Source organism: Cervus elaphus, chromosome 1 (assembly GCF_910594005.1).
Source record: "Cervus elaphus chromosome 1, mCerEla1.1, whole genome shotgun sequence".
Classification (NCBI taxonomy): domain Eukaryota; kingdom Metazoa; phylum Chordata; class Mammalia; order Artiodactyla; family Cervidae; genus Cervus; species Cervus elaphus.
Window position 1 is genome coordinate 71,735,392 of NC_057815.1, and position 23,346 is coordinate 71,758,737.

At 39.5% G+C, this 23,346-nt stretch overlaps 2 protein-coding genes across 2 annotated transcripts in view; both read right to left on the reverse strand.

The window, feature by feature from the left end:
- CCDC34 (coiled-coil domain containing 34) overlaps positions 1 to 9,817 on the reverse strand; it is a 43,042-nt gene extending 33,225 nt beyond the window's left edge. The window contains exons 1-2 of the mRNA XM_043908319.1: positions 9,433 to 9,817; positions 4,658 to 4,793 (exon numbers count right to left, since the gene is read on the reverse strand). Coding sequence (XP_043764254.1) covers positions 4,658 to 4,793; positions 9,433 to 9,770 — 474 coding nt within the window. The 5' untranslated portion in view covers positions 9,771 to 9,817. The remainder of the gene's footprint in view (positions 1 to 4,657; positions 4,794 to 9,432) is intronic.
- A 3,638-nt stretch (positions 9,818 to 13,455) lies between these two features.
- The window catches only part of LGR4 (leucine rich repeat containing G protein-coupled receptor 4), a 98,822-nt gene continuing 88,931 nt past the window's right edge, over positions 13,456 to 23,346 (reverse strand). Inside the window, exons 13-18 of the mRNA XM_043908330.1 lie at positions 22,349 to 22,420; positions 20,607 to 20,678; positions 20,233 to 20,358; positions 19,363 to 19,478; positions 19,013 to 19,096; positions 13,456 to 16,646 (exon numbers count right to left, since the gene is read on the reverse strand). Coding sequence (XP_043764265.1) covers positions 15,370 to 16,646; positions 19,013 to 19,096; positions 19,363 to 19,478; positions 20,233 to 20,358; positions 20,607 to 20,678; positions 22,349 to 22,420 — 1,747 coding nt within the window. The 3' untranslated portion in view covers positions 13,456 to 15,369. The remainder of the gene's footprint in view (positions 16,647 to 19,012; positions 19,097 to 19,362; positions 19,479 to 20,232; positions 20,359 to 20,606; positions 20,679 to 22,348; positions 22,421 to 23,346) is intronic.

Consider the following 23,346-nt stretch of genomic DNA (forward strand, 5'->3'; position numbering starts at 1 on the left):
AAGATGTGGAGAAAAAGGAGAGAATAGAATAGAGAGAGAGAGAATAGAGAGGAGAATAGAATTGTTGGGGAGAATAGAATTGGCGTCCCCACTATGGAGAACAGTATGGAGGTTCCTTAATTAAAAATCCAGTTGCCCGCAATTCCGCTCCTGGGTATATATCCAGAAAAGATGGAAACTCAAATCTGAAAAGATAACGCATCCCAATGTTCACAGCAGCACTATTTACAACAGCCAAGACATGGAAGCAACCTAAATTGTTCATCAACAGATGAGTGGAAAAAGAAGATGTGGGATGTGTGTGTGTGTGTACACACACCAAGGGGGTATTACTCAGCAATTAAAAATAAATGAAATAATGCTATCTGTAGCAACATGGATGGACCTAGAGATTCACTAAGTGAAGACAGACAGACTGAGAAAGACAAATATCATATGATACCACTTATAGGCAGAATCTTGAAAAATGATACAAATGAATGTATTGGTCTGGTTAAAAGGTTTATTCAGGTTTTCCATAAAATGTTATGGAAAAAACCAAATGAAATTTTTTGGCCAAAACAATATTTACAAAACAGAAATACACAGAAAACAAATCCATAGTTACCAAACGGAAAGCAGGGGGAGGGAAAGATGTGAAGTTTAATTTTAATAGATACACACTACTATATACAAAACACATTAACTGCAAGGATTTACTATATAACAGAGGCAATTATAATCAGTAGCTTATAATAACCTAAAGGCAAAATGCTTGTCTGAGGAGGCCTTACAAATAGCTGAGAAAAGAAGAAAAGCTAAAGGCAAAGGAGAAAGGGAAAGATACAAGCATTTGAATGCAGCATTCCAAAGAATAGCCAAGAGAGATAAATAAGAAAGTCTTCCTCAGTGATCAGTGCAAAGAAATAGAGGAAAACAACAGAATGGGAAAGACTGGAGATATCTTCAAGAAAATTAGAGACATGAAGGGAACATTTCATGCAAAGATGGGCTCAATAAAGAACAGAAATGGTATGGACCTAACAGAAGCAGAAGATATTAAGAGGAGGTGGCAAGAATACACAGAAGAACTATACATAAAAGATCTTCACGACCAAGATAACCACAATGGTATCACTCACCTAGAGCCAGACATCCTGGAATGCAAAGTCAAATGGGCCCTAGGAAAGCATCACTATGAACAAAGCTAGTGGAGGTGATGGAATTCCATTTGAGCTATTTCAAATCCTAACAGATGATGCTGTGAAAGTGCTGCATTCAATATGCCAGCAAATTTGGAAAACTCAGCAGTGGCCACAAGACTGGAAAAGGTCAGTTTCTATCCCAATTCCAAAGAAAGGCAGTGCCAAAGAATGTTCAAACTACTGCACAATTGCACTCATCTCACACGCTAGTCAAGTAATGCTCAAAATTCTCCAAGACAGGCTTCAACAGTTTGTGAACTATGAACTTCCAGACGTTCAAGCTGGATTTAGAAAAGGCAGAGGAACCAGAGATCAAATTACCAACATCTGCCGGATCATCGAAAAAGCAAGAGAGTTCCAGAAAAACATCTATTTCTGCTTTACTGACTACACCAAAGTTTTTGACTGTGTGGAATACAACAAACTGTGGAAAATTCTTAAAGAGATGGGAATACCAGACCACCTGATCTGTCTCCTGAGAAATCTGTATGCAGGTCAAAAAGCAACAGGTAGAACATGGAACAACAGACTGGTTCCAAATCGGGAAAGGAGTACATCAAGGCTGTATATTGTCACCCAGTTGATTTAACTTATACGCAGAGTACATCTTGAGAAATGCTGGGCTGGAGGAAGCACAAGCTGGAATCAAGATTGCTGGGAGAAATATCAATAACCTCAGATATGCAGATGACACCATCCTTATGGCAGAAAGTGAAGAAGAACTAAAGAGCCTCTTGAGAAAGTGAAAGAGGAAAGTGAAAAAGTTGGCTTAAAGCTCAACATTCAGAAAACTAAGATCATGGCATCCAGTCCCATCACTTCATGGCAAAGAGATGGGGAAGCAATGGAAACAGTGACAGACTTTATTTTATTGGGCTCCAAAATCACTGTAGATGATGACTGCAGCCATGAAATTAAAAGATGCTTGCTCCTTGGAAGAAAAGCTATGACCGACCTAGACAGCGTATTGAAAGCAGAGACATTACTTTGCCAACAAAGTTCCGTCTAGTCAAAGCTATGGTTTTTCCAGTAGTCATGTATGGATGTGAGAGTTGGACTATAAAGAAAGCTGAGCACTGAAGAACTGATGCTTCTGAACTGTGGTATTGCAGAAGACTCTTGAGAATCCCTTGGACTGCAAGGAGATCAAACAAGTCCATCCTAAAGGAAATCAATCCTGAAGATTCATTGGAAGGGCTGATGTTGAAGCTGAAACTCCAATACTTTGGCTATCTGATGACTCACTGGAAATGACTCACTGGAAAAGACCCTGATGCTGGGAAAGAATGAAGGCGGGAGGAGAAGGGGGTTACAGAGGATGAGATGGTTGGATGGCATCACCAACTCAATGGACATGAGTTTGAGTAAGCTCCAGGAGTTGGTGATGGACAGGGAAGCCTGGCGTGCTGCAGTCCGTGGGGTCACACAGAGTTGGACACGACTGAGCGACAGAACTGAAAACAGAAAAGAATCTAAAAATGTATATATGTATATGTGTGTGTGTGTGTGTGTGTGTGTGTGTAAAGAGAGGCTTCCCAGGTGGCTCAGTGGTGAAGAATCCACCTGCCAATGCAGGAGATGCAGGAGACATGGGTTTGATCCTTGGGTCAGGAAGATACTCTGCAGGAGGAAATGGCAACTCACTCCAGTATTCTTGCCTGAAAAATCCCGTGGACAGAAGGGCCTGGCATGTTACAGCCCATGGGGTCACAGAGTCAAATACCACTGAGCAACTGAGCACACATGCATGCATATATATATAAACTGAATCAGCTTGTTATATATCTGAAACTAACACAACACTGTAAATCAACTATATTTCAATTTAAAAGATGGAAAAAAAGACTGTGACTAGCAATGATATCAACAACAATACCAATAAAATCACCAGCAATCCTTACACTTTGTCTCATTTAATCTTCTAAAAAACTGTGACCGGGTAGTATTATTTTATCCTTACTGTAAAGATGAGGAAATTGAAGTGTAAAAGTTTAAATAAGCCTATCTGACATCAAACCATTAGGTTTTTCTCAAGTCCTAGCCCTTCTAAGTAGAAACAAGTACTACAGTGTACTTTTCCAGGAATAAATTTGTATTTAGAATACAAAGTATACTGCAGTAGGGAAAAAGCAGAATGTATTGGTTTCTACAATTATGTCAAGAGCCTGGCTAGAAAGCCATCATAGAAAGAACTAGTTTCAAAACTGAAATGGAAAATTTACTCCAAAAAGATCATGGAGGGCAAAGCTTTAAATCCAAGGATTTTTACAGCAATAGGGATACTAATAGGTTAGTTGTTGTTTTTATCACTGTGTTTTTATTTTGCGACCCCATGGGCCGTAGCCCACCAGGTTCTTTTGTCCATGGGATTTCCCAGGCAATAATTCTGGAGTGGGTATTGCCATTTCCTTCTCTAGGGGATCTTCCCAACCTAGGAATCGAACCCATGTCTCCTGCATTGGCAGGTGGATGAGCCACCAGGGCGCCCCTAATAGATGAGACTAAACTTAAACACACAACAATAGCAAACAGGTTAATTATGTTCTATTATACATATGATACATTTTAAATATATTTTAGTAATCAGCCATTTAAAAATGATATGAAAATATTTAATGATATAGAAACATATTAATAATGTAATAGGCAGAAAAAAAACAAGTTACAAAAGAGTGATCCTATTTACTAAAAACAAGATATATCCCTCACCATGCGCATCTACCTGGTTTCTGTGTTTGGACGGAGAGAATTCAGATAACCTAGATACTGGAGGATTTCAAACTACCCAAATCTATTTGGCTGCTAGGTTCTAAAGAGCAAACAGTAAGAGTTGAAAGAATGACGGATTCATGTGAAAATGTATTTTTTTGAGTTTGGAGAGGGAGAGTTCAGAGAGAATTAAAAATAGAAAAATGTCCAGAAGCGAGGCAGGGAGGTAAAGAGAAACTAAGAAAACCTGAAAGCCCCTCACACTTCCTTCTCCCAGCACAAATCACTCTGGGGCACAAGCTCTGAATCGTATAGGGTAGACTTCCTGCCTCTACCTCAGTTTTTAGTTCTCTCCTCTCTTAAAAATTTTACCTAATATATGAGGCTGACGGTACCTTAGTTAAACATACATATGGTAACTCTCTGTACGAATATACATTTGCACATATGTTTTAAAAAAATTTACAGAGAAGAAAATCTGGAAGGCTACATGCCATACTACTAACATTAGTTGTTTTCAGGGAACGAGGTTGATTTTAATTTTCCAAATTATGCTTAGCTGTATTTTCCAAATGTTCTTATAATCTGCAACACGTATCATTTCCCCAGTAAGCTATAAATATGGATATAGCAAACTGATACCAAAATATGCTAAAACTTTGTGGTGAGGGATAATAACATCCTGATAATAACATTCTGATTTTGACAGCAGCTCAACTTTGTGAGCCTGTGGATTAAATAGAAAGAAGACTGTCTAGTTTTACCTCTAGAGCCTTCTGTTGCAGACGGTCACGTTCTACTTTTTCTTTGCCAACAAACCACACTTCCCACGGTGTCAGGCTGCTTTCTGGTAAGTGCACCTGCTTCTGTTCTTCTTGGTTATCTTCGGATCCAACCGTACTATTACAAAAGAGAGGATACTATAGACCCTGTACTCAAAGCTCTTTTACTTAGCAGTCAAAATTATTTAGCTGCACAATAAAAGTAGAATTCCATGATACACTGACAATACTGTGATTTTTATATGTAAATATACACTTAAGAAACTAAAAACAAAAGAGCCCATTGTTTAAATTAGTTTATCCTTTAGACAGCCTCTGAACTCTCTCATCTTCTAAAATCACACTCCGTCCATTTGCCTCAATTACAGTCATTTTTTTCATTCTTAAACATCTTATGCCTGGACAACTAATTACAACACATGATCCTAACCAAATCCTGGTACAGACTTTTCCCTTTTCCTCCCTTAAGTCGTTCACAAGGAAAGAATACATATCTACACAGTGAGGATGGTAATGCCAATGTGGTAACAATTACGGTTTTGGTGTGAAGGGTGGACAGAGCTCTCTATACCCTCAATTTTTCTGTAAGTTTGAAGTTGTTTTGAAATAAAAAGGTACATAAAATATATGGCCTTGTGTTCTTTAATGGTTTGGTGGACTCCTTTTTGCCAGTTCTCAGACAAAATGGCCACGATTTCCCCAAAGTTGTCAGTCTCTCTCTTCTGGGTACATGGAAAAGTAACCATTCACTCAAGCTCAACAGCAAGGGGAAAGGGAAGTACTTGTGAGTACAGATATACATAAAGAACACAAGGCCTTGGCCAGGTACAAGACCCCCATAGGCAAAGTTGAACCATGAGTGCCCATGGAAAGATAGGTTGTTCAGGACATGAGGCAGCTAGAGAAAGACTGGGTTATTATAGATTCAGCCCCTCTTTGTCTCTTTAACATTCCTGCTTCAGGCAACCAACTGCTTCCCCTACGGCATGCTCAGCTTTTTCTGCCTTGTAACTTCCATTTACTTGTTGGTGGTGGTGGTGTTTTCCCCTATTTTTCCATTCATTCACGCAATTATGGAATTTGTGTTCTAGTGGGAATGGAACACTGTTGGTATGTTGTTTACATCCTATATATCTTTGTCTGGCAGAACACTACCTCATCCTCCCATGGCTTCATTGGTCATGAAGGTGCTGATGAGGCCCACTCAAAGGCATTTCAGGCTAGATCTTACTCCTGAGCTCCAAACTTGTATTTTCTACCATTGGATAGATGGCTTCACTTAAATATCAAACTCAATCAATACAAAACAAATCTAGTCATTTACCACTCACTCACTACCCTCCTCCTATAATCCTACCTCAGAGAAGAGTATCAACACTCACCCAGTTAGCCAAGCCGGAAACACAGATCTTTGACTCCTGCTCCCCAACCACATTTGGCACCGCTCCCTCCCACACCTATACAATTCAGTTTAGTTGCTCAGTCGTGTCCGACTCCTTGCGACCCCATGGACTGTGGCACACCTGGCTTCCCTGTCCATCACCAACAACCAGAACTTGCTCTAACTCATGTCCACTGAGTCGGTGATGCCATCCAACCATCTCATCCTCTGTCATCCCCTTCTCCTCCTGCCTTCAATCTTTCCCAGCATCAGGGTCTTTTCTAATGAGTCAGTTCTTCCAATCAGGTGGCCAGGAGTTTCGGCGTCAGAATCAGTCCTTCCAATGAACATTCAGGACTGATTTTCTTTAGGATGCACTGGTTGGATCTCCTTGCAGTCAAGGGTCTCTCAAGAGTCTTTTCCAACACCACAGTTCAAAAGCATCAATTCTTTGGCGTTCAGCTTTCTTTATAGTCCAACTCCTGCATCCATACATGACTACTGGAAAAAACCATAGCTTTGACTAGACGGACCTTTGCTGGTAAAGTAATGTCTCTGCTTTTTAATATGCTGTCTAGGTTGGTCATAGCTTTTCTTCCAAGGAGAAGAAAGATGTTTATCTTTTAATTTCATGGCTGCAGTCACCATCTGCAGTGATTCTGGAGCCCAAGAAAATAAAGTCTGTCACTGTTTCCACTGTTTCCCCATCTATTTGCCATGAAGTGATGGGACCAGATGCCATGATCTTAGTTTTCTGAGTGTTGAGTTTTAAGCCAGCCTTTCACTCTCCTCTTTCACTTTCAAGAGGCGCTTTAGCTTTTCTTCCCTTTCTGCCATAAGGTGGTGTCATCTGCGTATTTGACGTTATTGATATTTCTACCAGCAATCTTGATTCCAGCTTGTGCTGCTTCCAGCCCAGTGTTTCTCATGATGCACTCTGCATATAAGTTAAATAAGGAGGGTGACAATATACAGCCTTGCCATACTCCTTTCCCTATTTGGAACTAGTCTGTTGGTCCATGTCCAGTTCTAACTGTTGCTTCTTGACCTGCATACAGATTTCTCAGGAGGCCCCAACTATCAGGGCCCCAACCAAAGGTAAGAGGTAGAGAGGTGGAATAAGGAAATGTTCTAAACACTTCTCTTTCCTGAAAAGAGGTGATTGATTTTCTGAAGCATTTGAGAACAATCACCACATCTATCTCTTCTCTAGGAAGTGGGAAATAAACACTCCTTCAGCAGGCATTTAGTGAACACCTCACAGGCATCTGACACTTCCCACACACAGGCCTGACAACGCCTGCATTTTTTCCAGACCACGTCCTACCTATTGCTTTGAATCAGAGGGGATGAACTATGATAAGGAAGGCAGCTAGAGCCCTGGGGTGTTACCAGTTCATTTGGGCTTTGGCTGAGGTTTCACATAAATACAACTAGCTCAAAAAAAAAAAAGAAAGAAAGAAAGAAAAAATACAACTAGCTCCTCCCGTGGTGAGCTCCATTTGGTCAGGGCTTTGGCTCTCGAAAGCTAATGCAAGGTCTCAGCAGCTGAGTTGTGGATGGCCTCTGGATAGCCATCATTCCCTGGGTTGCTCAACTGTCTACATAGCTTAGTCCTGCTGATTAAGCTCAGGAGTTATTTTCCAAAACCTTAAAATATATTTTAAAAATCACTGGGACCAGGAATTCCCTGTTGGTCCAGGGGCTAAAGCTATACTCCCAATGTAGGGGACCCAGGTTCAATCTCTGGTCAGGGAACTATATCCCACATGCTGCAACTAAGATCAAAGATCCTTTGTGCCACAACAAAGACCCAGGGCAGCCAAATAAATAATAAATATCTTCATAAAAATTACTGGGACCAACTCAGTCCTGAAGAATCTGTACAAAGGCCCACATGAAAAAGGACTCCTTTGAAACTGTTTCTTATTGCTACAAACTGTGTGGACAAGTGGCTTGCTTGCTTACTGTTACTGATCTCCATTCCTACCAATGTACTTACTATTACTCTCCTTCTTAAGAGACTCACTGTTACAACTGTGTACGTGAGTCATTTCATATGGCTTCATATTCAATTTACTCACCCCAGGCATGCATGCCTTACAGCAACAGAGGCTAAATGGTTGCCTACACATAAAGCATGGGTTCTCTGGTCTGTGTTTCTTAGATCTCCTGTATAGTGCCTTGTGCAGCCTGACAATCAGAACCTTGTAAATGCTTTCTGAAGTTGACATAATGAGTCTACCTCCAAATGCACCTGCATCACCAAGCCTCTCTCAGAAAAAGATATTCCTGAAAGGATAGGCCCTTTGCTCGTATTTCTTCCCAACAATAGGCATGTAGCATAGGCAAGAGAAAACATGATCAGTATACCCTGGTACTAGGCCCAGCTCCTCTAACGACTAGGTGGAAGCCTTCGAATTAGACTTTTTATTTGTCTTCTGAGCCACAGTTTTGTTATCTGTAAAATGAATGGCTTGACCTAGGCTTTAATTCCAAGAGAGTAGAGACCACGCCTGTCTTATTTATAGGCCCTTACCTGGTGGCTCACACACTAAAGAATCTGCCTGCAATGTGGAAGACCTGGGTTCGATCCCTGGGAAGATCTCCTGGACGAGAGCATGGCAACCCACTCCAGGATTCTTGCCTGGAGAATCCCCATGGCTAGAGGAGCCTGGTGGGCTACAGTCCATGGGGTCGCAAAGAGTGGGAGATGACTGAGAGACTAAGTATGTATGGCACAAACTAAATGTTTGCTGAAAGAACTGTAGAAATAAATTAAGATGACTTTAATAATCCCTTTGATTCTAGCATTCAATGGCTTCTACTCTTAGTAACTGTTAAGAGCAGCCCTGACATTGTCTCTGTATGCTTAAGTCATTGCTAACCTCAAAGCTTCAGCTTTTAATCTATGACATAAAAAGTATACTGCTTACTACAACCTACTTCACTGACAACCAGACTTTTTTCATACTCGCTACAGGTACTACTAAGATGCAGTAAACCACATGTGGGTGTTAAAGATTTGAACAAGAGTTCTAGTGTCCCCACTTTGACTTTTGAGTCTTCATAAAATGCCTGAAACTGTACCAATTTCGTGTGTTTAGTGCTCGCTGCTTGTGTGTTTAGGTGTATTTCTCTGGGGAGGAAGATTGTAGCAACCATCACACACTCAGGAAAAGGGACTAAGAACGATGGAAAAATCTGTAGTCATGAGTAAGAACCGGCCCAAGACTCTGGGCCAAAAGGAGCAGCACCTGCGGCTGCAAGTGCCCGCGCTGCCTTTTGAGAGGGAAGACAGGAGGGTATCTGGTCGCCAGACGAAGGTACTTAGTGGGGTCTAAGGAATCTTGAGGGGCCTGTATCTCGGATTTACCTGGTGCACCCCTGTAACTCCACTCCTCTCAGGCTCTCCACCTTGGCCTCTGAGTCATAAGCATCTTCGTCCACATCTTCCTCCTCCTCCCCGTCACCATCGTCGTGGTCAAACGGGAAGCTCTGGTGGCCGAGGGGAGACAACAGCGATAGGGTGGAATTGCTGCAGCTCAGCGGTGGCGACAGCGAGCATACCTCCACCGCCTCCAGGCCCGGCCCCCGGGGGCCTGCCATGAGAACAGAGAAGCCCGAGGAGGGCCGAGACCCGGACCTGCAGTCGGCCATGAAACGGGGTTCGAGAAGGGGAGAAGCAAGCCCCCACCGCCCTGCGGCCCACATCTGGCCCGCCAAGTTCAAACCGGCGGAGCGGCGGCCGGGACGTGCTCTCCCAGAAGGCCTTGCGCGCGCCGGCGCGGCCAATCCGGGAGGGCGCGGACTTCGCGTTGCCATGGCGACGCGTGGAGGCCTCCTGGGCTTTGTCCCGGCCTGCAGAGGGTGGCTTCCTGCTCCCGGCAGTCTTTTGGGTGCCCTCCCTCCTTCCCAGCCTGGATCTGCGCTGCTTCTTGTGAATTAACCTCGCGCTCGGCTCTCGCTCGCAGACGAGGTCCCCCCTCCCGGCTCACAGCCAGGAGGGCCCGTCCGTTGTTTGCTGTGGTTCGTTTGGTACAGAAAATGTGCTGTTACTGAATAAGGCAGATTCTTTAAAGGGGAAAGTGGCAGAAGCCAAAACTACCCCCATATCATTACAAGGTCAGGATTACAGGGATCGGTCACGATTTCTCTCAGCACATGGCCACACACGGCTGTATTTTAGGAAAAGGGGTGGGGGGCGAAATTTATCCAAGTTTACAAGTGTATCTAAAGATACACTTCTGGTACAGTTTCTCATTGTTTTTGGTCATACCTCGTCTGCCTAGCATCACCTCGTCTTCCTGGCATCTTACAGGAACTTGCTTATTCAGGTGAATATATATAAACATATATATGTTTAAGTCCTTGCTTATACAGGGCCTCTCTGAAGCATCTAGTGTACTGGGGTCTGTAAGCACTGGAGATATAAAAAATAAAAGCCCTGCAGTCCTTACTCTTTCCTAGTGAAGAGTCATACCTTTAAAATATCATGTGATATGTATGCTATGAGGAATGAAAAAAATTTGTGGGACTTAGGAGCACTCTCCTCTCAGGGACTGAGGGTGGGGATGAAGGTAGTAAGGGAGAGGTAATAGACACTAAAGCTAGTTGCTTTATTCATGCTAATAAACGGGCTTTGTCCAGGTCATAATGCATATTGCTAGTGGAAATATCACACAATGAAAACAGACAGTGGCTAAAACAGCACACAAGATTTGTCATTGACCAAGGAGTGATACAAAATCTTTGATGACATTTAGATCTGCAAAAATTGACACCAAAGAATTATATACAGTAGAAATAATAGTAACCGAGGGCGATTTATAGTTAATAAAATATGATATGGTTAAAACTATTTAAATAGAATGTAAACTTTGTTAAAATTTTCAGTAAAAATAATGAAAATGGAAGAAAATGAGCAATTTAAATGAGTGATGAAATTGATGGAGGAAAAATGGCTTGAGTTTTCATTCTCTTACCTAATTATTCAATAGTGTCATGGCTGGTTAAAACCTTTTAGGTGAGGATCTTTGGAATTAATAAATTAATTGATTGATGCAAAACAGCATCACCCTGGGTCACTTTAGGGCTTCATAAGGCAGTAAATTTGAGAAGCTGTTCCCAACAAACATCACCCCATATTACGGAAGCATTGTAGGAAAACAAGTTTCAGTATGAAGGACCTGGATTTGAATCTGTGGTTTTTCTCTTATTTGCTAGGTTTCCCTCAGTAAGTTTCCTTGGAGAAGGAAATAGCTACCTACTCCCATATTCTTGCCTGGGAAATCCCAGGATAGAGGAGCCTGGTGGGCTACAGTCTATAGTGTCACAGAGAGTTGGCCACAACTGAGCGACTAACACACAACATCACCTAAATAAGCTGTTTGGCCTTTCCAAGTCCTTACTCACTCCTCTGTAAAATAGGGAAATTCTGTAATCTGTTTCCCAGTTATATCATCTTATTAATTCTCAAAACTAGCGCAGGATCAGACAAGAGAAAATGGTCAATGGTAACTTGTGTCATATAAGCTCCAAAACTTTCCCAGTCTAACCTTTTACTATGGGAATCTAAAATGTTTTAAACAAATTATGCCCTTTCCTGGATGCCTCAGAATCATTCAATTCATGACCAAGTATTGCATTATGTTGTAACAACTCTGGAACTATGAGGCAAAGAGCCACTAGTGTTGGTGCTTGAACATAATCAAACCCTGTGTTCTTGTTTCTTACAGTGCCTTTTCATTACTGGGACTGAGAAACCATAATCAAGTTTGGTAGAATTATATAAAATGTATAAATAAGGTCAAAAGAAGGCCTCTCCCTTAAGTTTCAGGATGTTGACTTAGTTACTTCTCTCCTCAGTTATTTATATATTTATTTTCACTTTCATGGTATATTGGGTATAATTTCTGTTTTTTTGATTGGCATTGTAATCTTGTGTAAGTGAAAAGAGAAACCTTTGCTTGAAAATCTGTTACAAAAGTAACATTATTACCAGTGAGTCCTAAGGCAATATATTATACCTCTTAAAAAAATGTAGCCCTAGACATATTGAAACATTTTCAGATGAAACAAAATGTCTAGGATTTGCTTCAGTGTAATCCAAGGGGCAGAGGGATTCCAGAAGATGAGTGAATGGGATGAAGAAGAAATGACATTTACCACGTGCTCTTGACAACTGCCAAAGTTGGATGATGGGTATGGGCAGTGAGGGCCAAGAGCGTAGGAGGAGGGGTAATTACAGTATTACTTTTGGTTATGGAAATTCCAAATATATACTGAAGTTTAAAACAAAAACAAAACAAACAAAAACAAAAAAATTAAGGGGAACTGGGTGCTGGTTTGGGCTCTAATTTGCTGTATGTGTCAGGTATTCACTTAAATTTCATTAGGCCGTCTATTTTCCCATCTGTAAAATGAGGGCTTGATGTTTATGAATACTGAGTTAGTTCTAAGCACAACAGTCCCTCCTTATCCACGGGGGTCCCAAACTCCCAGTGGATGCCCGAAACTGCAGATAGTACCAAACCCTACAAATACCATGTTTTTTCCTGCAGTTTTTTTTTTAAATAAACTTTTTTTTTTTTTGTATTGGGGTACAGCCAGTTAGCAATGTTGTGATAGTTTCAGGTGAACACTGAAGGGACTCAGCCATACATATACATGGATCCATTCTTCCTCAAACTCCCCTCCTATCCAGCCTGCCACATAACATCAAGCAGAGTTCCCTGTGCTATAGAGTAGGTCTTTATTGGTTATCCATTTTAAATATAGCAGTTTTATTTATTAGTTAGGCACCGTAAGAGAATATCCATATTACCAGCATCACTATTCTCGTGCTTTGGGGCCATTACTTGGACACAAGCGCTGAGAGTCAGAGATGGCTACTAAGTGACTAACGGACTGCAAACCCTGGACAAGGGATGATTCGTTTCAGAACAGAACAGTGCGAGATTTCATCACACTACTCAGAAGGGCACACAATTTAAAACTTATGAGTTTATTTCTAGAACTTTCCATTTTAATTTTCCATTTTTGGACCACAGTTGACTATGGGCAATTAAAACTATGGAAAATGAAACCTTGGATAAGATAAGAAAGGGAGGACTGTTGCATTTTGGCAATTGACTGTATCTGGAATATGCTTTTTTTTTTAAAAAAAATCATTTGCTTTTAAATAACATCTAATTGAAGGTATCCTCTTAAATTTCATAGTTTGTTTTCCATGAGTATTGTTCAGACTTAAGATACAATAAAACCTTACTTCTAAATTTCAGCAGTGTTCTTCCAACATTTCTTCTAGAACGCTTAAAAATATTTTACTTCAACTTGCTTAGTTTAACACTAAAACAAATTCATTAATATACTTAGTTATAAATTAAGGCAAAATAGATTGCTTTCCAGAAAGTTTAATGATTCAACACACTGCATACAATATTTCCTATCATATGTATAACAGTTTACCACATATTTTAAATATCTGCTATTCTATTATTTAAATGAATGCAATGAAAGTATTCAGTAACATGACTTTTGAAGAAAAAAACTTTTAGCTAGATTTTTTTTTACCAAGTTATGATTTAATATTTATCAGATGTGTAAATATACAAACATGATGGCAATTTAAAAAACTTGTGAATAGTTGGCCTTACAAAATTACAACACACTGTAAATAAATCCCTCCCACATTTTATACAAACTACATGATTTTGATATACAAAGATTCTGTTTTTATTACACTGACAATGTACAACCAAGAGTATTTACAATGCAAAAAGTATATAAACCACAATTTAACATTCTGCTACTGGCAGCCACTATAGTTTAGGAGGTAGCTTTAATTAAACAAAATGAACAGAAGCCACATTTCCCAACTTGTGTTCTAAAAATAATTTACATAAGATAAAAATTCATTATATGCACATTATATACAGTTTAATTATTAAACTGCAATCTAGCTTAATGTTTTTTAGTATCTCATGAGCAACTAATATGGCAGTGGATTTGCTATTGATTTAGCATACTGTTCAAAAAATGTATTGGACATTTATAATGTTAAGACTCCATATAATCAAACGTCCATAGATGACTATCAAGTAGAATTTTTAATTTTTAAAGACATAGGCCTAAGCTTTATGCCTTTTTTTTTCCCTTAGTGACATATTTATCTTGTCTCACAAGAACAGTTTCAGAGCTGTTGCACAGGCTCTTGTAAATCAAAGGAAGGGAAAATATATGGTAGCTTCCAGGTAAGAGCATAGGTTCAGGAGAATCCAGCTCACTAAGAAATAAAGGTAAGTGCTTTGGGTCATAATTCCTCCTGATTTCTTCCACCTTAGTAAAACCATTTGCCACAATTTACTTTCTGTACAATTCAAGCTACAGGTAGATCACATACCAACTGAACTGGAAAATACTGATAGAGCCAATGATATTAGGAAGAGTTTTATCCACAAGAACATTATACGGAGTCATCAAATCCCTAAGATACTTTTAAAATCCTGTTAGTAGTTTAGCCAAATCTACGAAAATCACACAGCAATGAGCCCTTTACTTTTTTCTAATAGTATGATCACAAAGCACTGAAGAAAAAATTACTGTGATCGAAACAAAGCAATGCACAATGACTGAAGACAAATGTGTTCAGTTACTTTTTTAAAAATCTAACAGTTGTTAATATTGTTTTAAAAACATCTTCAGGTTTTAGATTTAAATCTCTTACACAAAATTGATGATTCTATTATGTCAGAGATGGATTAGAAAAATGCAAGAATTTAGTGCCTACATCCACTCTCACAGTCCTGTCTGGGAAACAATCCCCCCCACCCCCTTTTTTTTTGGCCCTGCAGTAAGTTGTCCTGAGATTAATGATGAAACATTAGGTAAAATTAGCAAGCCTTGTTCTTCAATTATATAAAATCACCGTTTAAAATATTCTTAAAAAATATTAACAGCTGTTCTCTATCTTGTGCTTAATTCAGAAACAGGTATAAATTTGCTCCTTATGGATCAGAAAAACCCAACGTTATATTGCTACGATATACATAAAATCGTTTTCAGGTTAACTGTTTGTTTCAAATAGGCTACACATTGTTTGGACACTGCATTCTGCCATCAATCGGCAGTTCAGGCACTTGTCCTTCGCAAAGGTCTGGTTGGAGAAATAACCTGCCACCTTTCTCCTCCCTCCAAGTGACACCAGGCAGTGATCACTGAAGTGCTTCCCAGATGAGAGATCAGACTAGGGTTCATGCTTATAAACACCGTGATTTTGCTTCATGGGAGAAACAGTTACAAACACATGGATTCAGTCTTTAACTCTTGGGAGATTGTAGGCATAGCGCACCAAAGGGAATCCTCGACTCTGATAGAAGCAGGCTCGTCCGCAAGCCTGCACCTGGTCAGAACTGTCGGAAACAAAGGAATCTTCTTCATCCGCATAATCAGAGTGGGCGGACTGCGTGCCACAGTCGGACCAATAGCCGTCTGGCCTTTGGCAAGAACCCACCGTCAAGGCAGGACAGCTGTGTGATTTTATTAAGTGTTTGCAGGACACGGGCTTTGTCAATAGGAAGGCTTCGCAGCAGTCACACACAGTCAGGTTGCCCTGCAGATGTGAATACACGCTGCAGTCGTAGTAGAAATCCTGCTCCACGCAACCAGCCTGGCTGCTGATGGAAACCGAAGCCGATCCGCTTTTCTTGGTAACATGGCGCTTCAGTAACTTCCAGTCTTCTTTAAACTTTGGGTTGAAGAAGACATAGAGGACTGGATTCAGGCAAGCAGGCAATGGGAAAAATATCAGAGTAACAGACTTCATTATTTCGGGGCTGATCGAGATGGCAGTGATCAATGGCGCGAACGAGAAAAACGCCACGGGGCAGAAAAAGATGCAGTTGGTGAAGATGAGCCAAGCGACATGTTTAATCATGCTAGAGTGTGAGTTCTCAGAAAGGTCTTCTTTTTCCAAGTTGCAGTAGAGTTTAGTGTAGATAATGGCCATTAATAAAAATGCTAGTGAGTTTAACAGCACTAAAGTTACGGTAAACCCTAACGATGGGGTTTCTCCGGTGGGAAATGGCAAGCACAGAGGGGATGCGGAATACTCCCCTCTATGGAAAAGGGGGAAACAGCCTGCCACTGCGGCCCCCAGAAAAGCCAAAAGGGCAGCAATCCGGAACTGTTTGAGGTGATTGCTTTTCCCATTTTTCATCATATCTTTTGCAGATAAGCTTCTTTCGACAGCGGCTAACATTAATAAAAATATGGCACTTTCTGAGGAGAAAACAGCAAGAAACCCAGCTATTTTGCAACCACTGCCTATCTCCCACCAAATGCCAAATTCGGCAAATCGGCCCCAGGACACAGCATCTAGAAAAGTTAAGATTCCGGTATAAGCTCCCATGAATAAGTTAGACACAGAAATCAGGCCTATGAACAATTTGGAGGAAGGCACTGATGTACAAGATGCAAATGTTGTTAAAATGACAAGCAGGTTGAAAAACAATGCAACCAAGAAAATGAACCACACAGTAAGACGGATCATCCAACTTCCCAGCAAGTATTCGCAGGGCTTAAAAGCACCTAAAATCAAAGAGAGAAAAGACAGTTTATAAAAGACTATCTTCCATAAGATATGGCTTGAGAAACTATTAATAGAATAATTAATCTAGTACCAAAGTGAATTGACCCAAACTGAAAAGATTATCATTTCTTAGGCATCTAATCATTGGACTAGGCTATTTAAAAATTTATTTTAATATGTCACCTTAATATATATTTATTTCTTTTATTAACTACTTGGCAAAGTCATACAGTGATATTTAAAGGAAATTTTTCACTTTTTCTCATACTGAAGTTAATATACATAGCACAGTGACTAGTATGTGAAAGTTACTTCATATGGGGCTTAGAATCAGATAAACTAGGGTTTGAGTTTAGGGTTTATAACTTGCCGCCTTTAAGAGGGCAGCTTAAACCTCTATAAATTTCATTTTCCCTCTTATGGATAATAACACCTATTTCATAGCATTGTGTAGCTTAAGTAAAATTACACACACAAGGTAACAGGCTACTGGGTACATAGTTGGAATTCAAAAAATGTTAGGTCCTTATCTTCTTTCTTCCTAGTTCCTAATATACTTTATACTAATTATATATGATATGTATATGTAACATATATTTTATACACATTTCTTACAGCCTTCAAAGGCAATCTGATGAAGCAGGCTAAGACAAATAGAATTATTCCCATTTTTCATGCAGAGATTTCAAAGTGTTTGGTAGACCTGACAGAGGTCATTGAACAAAATAGTACAGTGAGAGCTAAATTACATTGATGTTAACAAATCATGTAAAACTATGTCCAATAACACCCTGTATCACTTAAACGAGAACTGCAAGAAGTAATTTAGTAGCTGAGTTGCATGTTCTAGCAACTGACTTTGGCATGCTAGTTATGTCCCAAATGACAACTGTTTCATTTAAAGGTTAGTAAAGAAAAACAAAATGTTGTCCACAGAGCACAAGAAAATGTGTTTGATACATCTGTAAAGCATCTTTATCACCGAGATAGTCACAGACCTAACAAGCCAGAGCTCCACTATTTATATCGATTTGACTGAAGAAACTTACAAAAAAAAATTCTTTTCTAGTTAATTTATTGCCCCCTCAGGGAAGTGTGAAGAGGACGCTTTCACCTTTACCTCTGAATCTGAACTCATCCTTCTACAAGGAACAAGGAGTAGCTCACATCACCCGGGAGAATAGGACACCCTTTAGAAAGTGTTTGAATAGTGGGTGGAATTACTTTCCCTCAAAGGCCTGGGAAGTCGGTTCCACTCCTCTGTCTTGGAAACCCGCTGCCTCCTCCAGTTTTAAAAGAAGGTCCCTGCTCTCCTCACTTCCTGCTTCTGTGTCAGCACATGGCTGTCTCTGTGTTACTACATCGGAGTGGAGTTGGGGAAATAGGTTTGCCATTCACTCCTACCGCTACCTGGGGAGATGAGCTCAGAGCAACTTTCCTCCTGGCTGACCCCCAAAGTTTAAAATCCGAGAAAAAGAAATGGAATCTCTGCATATTCAGGTCTAGACTCCCCTTTAATAAAGACTTTCCATTCCTAAAAAAAAAAAAACACTTCCCATTCCTTAAGTCCAATACAAAAACTCCAGCAAACAAGTGAGTGAACTACAGCCCTGGACTTGTAACAATCAATTACCTTTTATAGATTTTATAAATGATTCTGGTCAACCCCATTCACTTATCTGATTGCTATAAACTTATTCTCTACACCAGGAATTGTGCTAAGTATTAAAGGAACACATACACAGCCTCTGAAGAAGCTCACAGTAGTAATCATTAAAGAATCCATAATACTTATGATTCTGAGTTACAAAATTAATGTTCAGAACATCCTGTGTGATTAAACAGGAATCTACTTCATAGCACACAACTTAGCCATTAAAAATTTTTTTAACAGTAAAATTATAAATCCATCTTCTCTGGTAGATTAGGCAGGGTATCACAGTCATGACCTAATACTAAATTGTGGTGTCAGTTTAGTAACTCTCCCAAGTCTACTAAAGTTCAGTGAAATAAAATAGAAAAGTAGACAAGGTTGCATTTAAAAAATAAAAGGGTAACACTGAAAGTCTTTATAGACCAGTAACTTCTAGAACTATCCCAGGGTTAAGGTTGCATGAAGAAAGTACCTCTCCATCCTCAATGTGTGTAACCCCCATCGGGGAAGCTTGTTAACACGAAGATTCTGAGTCACTGGGTCTGGCCCAAGATTCTGCAAGAGATGCCTAAGCTCCTGGTATACAGACCACAGGTGAACCAGGTCTTATGAAATCATCTGGTCCTACTCCTATTACAGAAATCACATTTATCCCCAGAAGTTTTAGATACATTTGCCTAATGTTCGTTTAAGGCAAGAAACTGTGCTTACCTGTCGAGGGTGTGCAGTGGATAATGACTTGACTGTGCTCCTCATTTTCAGCACTGCTGGTGACACCTGCCACATCACTGAGACCTGAGCATATAATACAAACGGTTCAATTCAAGCTGCAGTCAGATTAAAAGAGTAAAACACTTTTCTGGCAGTGTTTTCTGTTGTGCGTGATTTAAGTTCAGTGTGCACCACACTTAATAACATATTAAAGATGTCAGGAACACAGTACACAAAAGCCATTTTTTCTCCACAGATTTCATATTGATCCTTCACAAACTGATTACAATTACACAGACTTTGACTAATGCCGTAAAGAGTGTTCTGTTTTTAAAAGTTCATGCACTTGCCTTTATCCTTTGAGCCACTGTGGTCTTGCAGGCTGTTATCTTCTGTGTTTGAATGTGCATAAGAGTCACAACCCCAAAATGCACAGCACTGATAAGCATATGGTACAGATAAAGACCTGGAAAAAAATGGCAAAATCTATACTGAAATACCAACTTCACAGACATGCTTTTGTTTTGTGAAAAGTAAATACTTTAAACTGGTCCTTATCCTCTCTGGACTTAGCTTCCTCATTTGTTAAAAACAAAGGCTCTAGTATCAGGGGACACCATGAGTTTCTCCAATTAGATAAGGTATGCTTTGAAAAACTGAATTTGAATCAAGCCATCTTTAAAGCTTAATAGCAATACTGCAATTTAAAGAAAAATCTTATCAGACTCCTTTTATAAATGAATTAACCACACCCAATGTATCATATGAAACTGGTAGTTTCATTTAAAATTAATGTTCCAGGTCATTTGTGACTTTACACCATTAAGCGAATTCACATTCTCATATAAGTATAATGAAAATATTTATTCTCTTCTCCCATGATAATATTCCCAAGCGCTCTCCCTACTATATCTAAGGAGGTCCCCCGCTCTGTCTCTATGAAGTATTATCACATTGTATCAGTTTTCTGTAGGCTCACTAGTGGTTTCTGCTATCTTGTTGCAAATGATAAATCCCATTATACATAAAACCATTCTATAGAGCTATATTATCTCCTTGACAGCATCACAGGCTGCAGTTCATGTTCTCAACAGCAATGAGAGGACTGAGGTTGAAAATCTGGGAACCACAGCAAGAAAAAAAACAAAACAAAACAGGATACTCTATAATCTGAAGGCCTACCAATCCTTCCAGAAAAAAGAAAAATAAGGAAAACACACCTGAGATTAACAAAGTCTTTTGCTGCCAAGGCTTCTTTCAGCTTGAAGTTGCCCACAAGTTTCAGTTGATTTAGCCCATTTAGGCCTTCCGTTGGAAATGAAGTTAATTCATTGAAACTTACATCTCTAAAATGTGAATAAGACTTCAAATTAACTCCTATAACACAAGTCTGTACATGTATTAACATCATAAATATTAGAGCTTTAAGGAAGTTTAGGTGAGGAAAAACCATTTCAGAAGCTGTCACTACATCATAGCAGGTTAGCCTTTATACAAAGGAACACAACAGAAAGACAATTTGGGAAGGCAATGCTAACACACAAGTTTCTGTAGACTGTTCACTACTTTCATGATATTGTTGCATGAAACTTACAAGTTCGTTATTGACCCAAGCTTGGCGAAAGCTCTGTCATCAATTTCATGGATCAGGTTTCTACTAAGATCTCTGCAATTACAAAAATAAATTGTTAACTCCTTTCAAATAAACTTGAAATGCAATTACTTTGACTACACTTTAGGATCTGCTGCAGTCATAGTTTCCCTGATAAAATCACAAAGATCTTTAATCCTGTTCAACAACATTTTTAATATTTATGTCTAAGGCCTCCCCTTAACAACAATCTATTTCTTGGAATGTGTTCCAGGGAGGAGTGATTTCAGTTGGCATCTGTTTCAAAACAGTTGTGAATTTTCTCCTCCTTATCGTTCTGGTACCAGTTCAAAAATACAAATGATATGATATAGCTTCTGGTACTATTAACTAGGTGAGGAGAAGCACAGCTCCTGACAAAGCTGAAAATAAAAACAGGCTTAGTGTTGTTTGCCTTCTCAAAGGTTAGTGATAAGGCCCATGGGGAAGACAAAGAATCAATATGCAAACAAGAGCATTCCAGAAGGGCTTCAGATATCATTCTTCCCCCAAGCAGGAAAAAAAGTCCGTATCAACACCAGAACCACATACATTCAGGAACACACCCTGTGGAATTCTGATATTACAGAATTAATAGAACAGAGAAGTGATCTGCAGTCACACTTACACAGAGCCTTAATGGAAATTTAAAGATAGGGTAAATTCATTCCGTGACACATCTCCTGGATAACAGGAAAATTCGACAGACTTGGTTCCAAATCGTGACAAAGCAGGCAGCTTTGCACGTTGTCACTTACCGGTGCTCTGGAAGTGACTGCATCTGCGAGTCAGTCCCCTTGCCTACTACTGCCCTGACCCCCAGGAAGCCTATCTGCCACAAGGCAAGATCCAGAAACCCAACTACCAAGAAAGCGTTTTTCTAGTAGAACACGTGTGATTTCTTAATGGGGATCTGTCGGAAAACATGATATATTAGTATCTGTAATTTCAATTCACTGTCAATGTTTCCAGTTTTTTTCTATATTAAAAAAAAGTGTTTCCTAATTAAGTGTATTGTGTCTTCCGTATTGCATGAAGGCAGTGACACGGTCTGTCTTAGTCATCTCTATATTCCCAAGTGCTTAATAGAGTATGAGGCACAAATATGTCCTCAAATACAAATCACCTTTTAAATGAATGTGTCTGCTGTCTGTTAGCTGTGTCTGTCATGATGTGACACCAGCACAGGGGTCAGCAAACCTCTTCTGTAGAGGCCCAGATAGTTAATATTCTTCACCTCTGGGGGTCACATGGTCTCTACTGCAACTATTTGACTATGCCATAGCATGGTGAAAACAGCTTTAGACAATACTTAACCAAAGGACATGGCTGTGTTCTAGTAAAACTTAATTGACAGAAACAGTAAGCAGGTTGACTGTGACCCACAGGCTACGGTGCCCACCCATCACCCAAAGAACTGGCAAACTTCATTTCTATGACTTGAAAATACGCAAGGTGCATTTCTTAAGCTATACACATTATATTCTTTTGACTCACAAATCTCATAAATTTGCTAAGGTTTAAAAAAAAAAAAAACCACTGAAAAGAAATTAAAGTACCACATGGTAAAGTTTGAAAAATAGTATTTATCCATAATAAATCTTATATTTAAGTATATTTACTAACATGGGAATTGTAATGATATATTAATTTACAGCTTGACAACAGTTTTATCTGCCTCTGATGATAATCATAGAGGAACTTACAGAATCTTTAGGGATGTCAGGCCTTGAAAAGTATCTTCCTTTATTTGGTGGATCTGATTTCTCTGCAAAGAACTAAAAAAAGAATAAGATGAAAGGTTAAAAAAAAAGAGAGAAAAACAAGAGAAAACATTTCCTATTTTGAAAATAACATTTCTTAATTAACTTTTTCGAAGTTTAAATATTGATTTACAAGTAACACTAACTGATCTTGTTGAAAGTAAAGAGAACTGTTGTTGCCTCATCCAGAGGATGAAAGGATTAGACTAATTGGTATTACGCCCCAAATGAAACTAACAGTTAAGGTACACTATCTAAATCCCTCACCAACTCCACTCAGGAGTGAGAGCAGGAAAACAACACAGTGAGAAAGGACCCAAGACACTATCAAACCTTCAAAAGATATGGAATAACATTAATTGCACATGACTAAGTGAAAGAAGAGTCTAGAAAAGCTACATACTATGATTCCAATGAAATGACATTTTGGAAAAGCCAAAATGATGGAGTCAAGAAAAAAAAAACAGTTGTTCCCAAATCTTAGGGTGGTGAAATGACTCTGTATAATACTACAATAATGAACACATGTCATTACACATTTGTCCAAATCCACAGAATGTGCAATACTAATTAAGCCTAATTAAACTATGTATTCAGGGTGATAAGGATGTGTCAGTATAGGTTCATAAATTATAGCAGAGTCCTATTCTGGTGGGGAATGTTGACTCTGGGTAGGCCATGTACATATGAAGGCAGGGAATATAGGAAATCTCTGTACCTTTTGTTCAATACTGTTGTGAATTTAAAGCTGCTCAAAAAAATAAAGTCTATTAGAAAAAAAAAAAGGACCCAAGACAACATAACCATGTCAAGTAGTCAAGTACTGCAGAAAGAAGGTCAGAGGAAGGAGGAGATATTATAAAACATGGGAGTATTAGTTCCTCCCTTTCTCGACCTCCCAGTCAACTCCCGCCAGAGCTATATTATAAAGCTCCATGGCA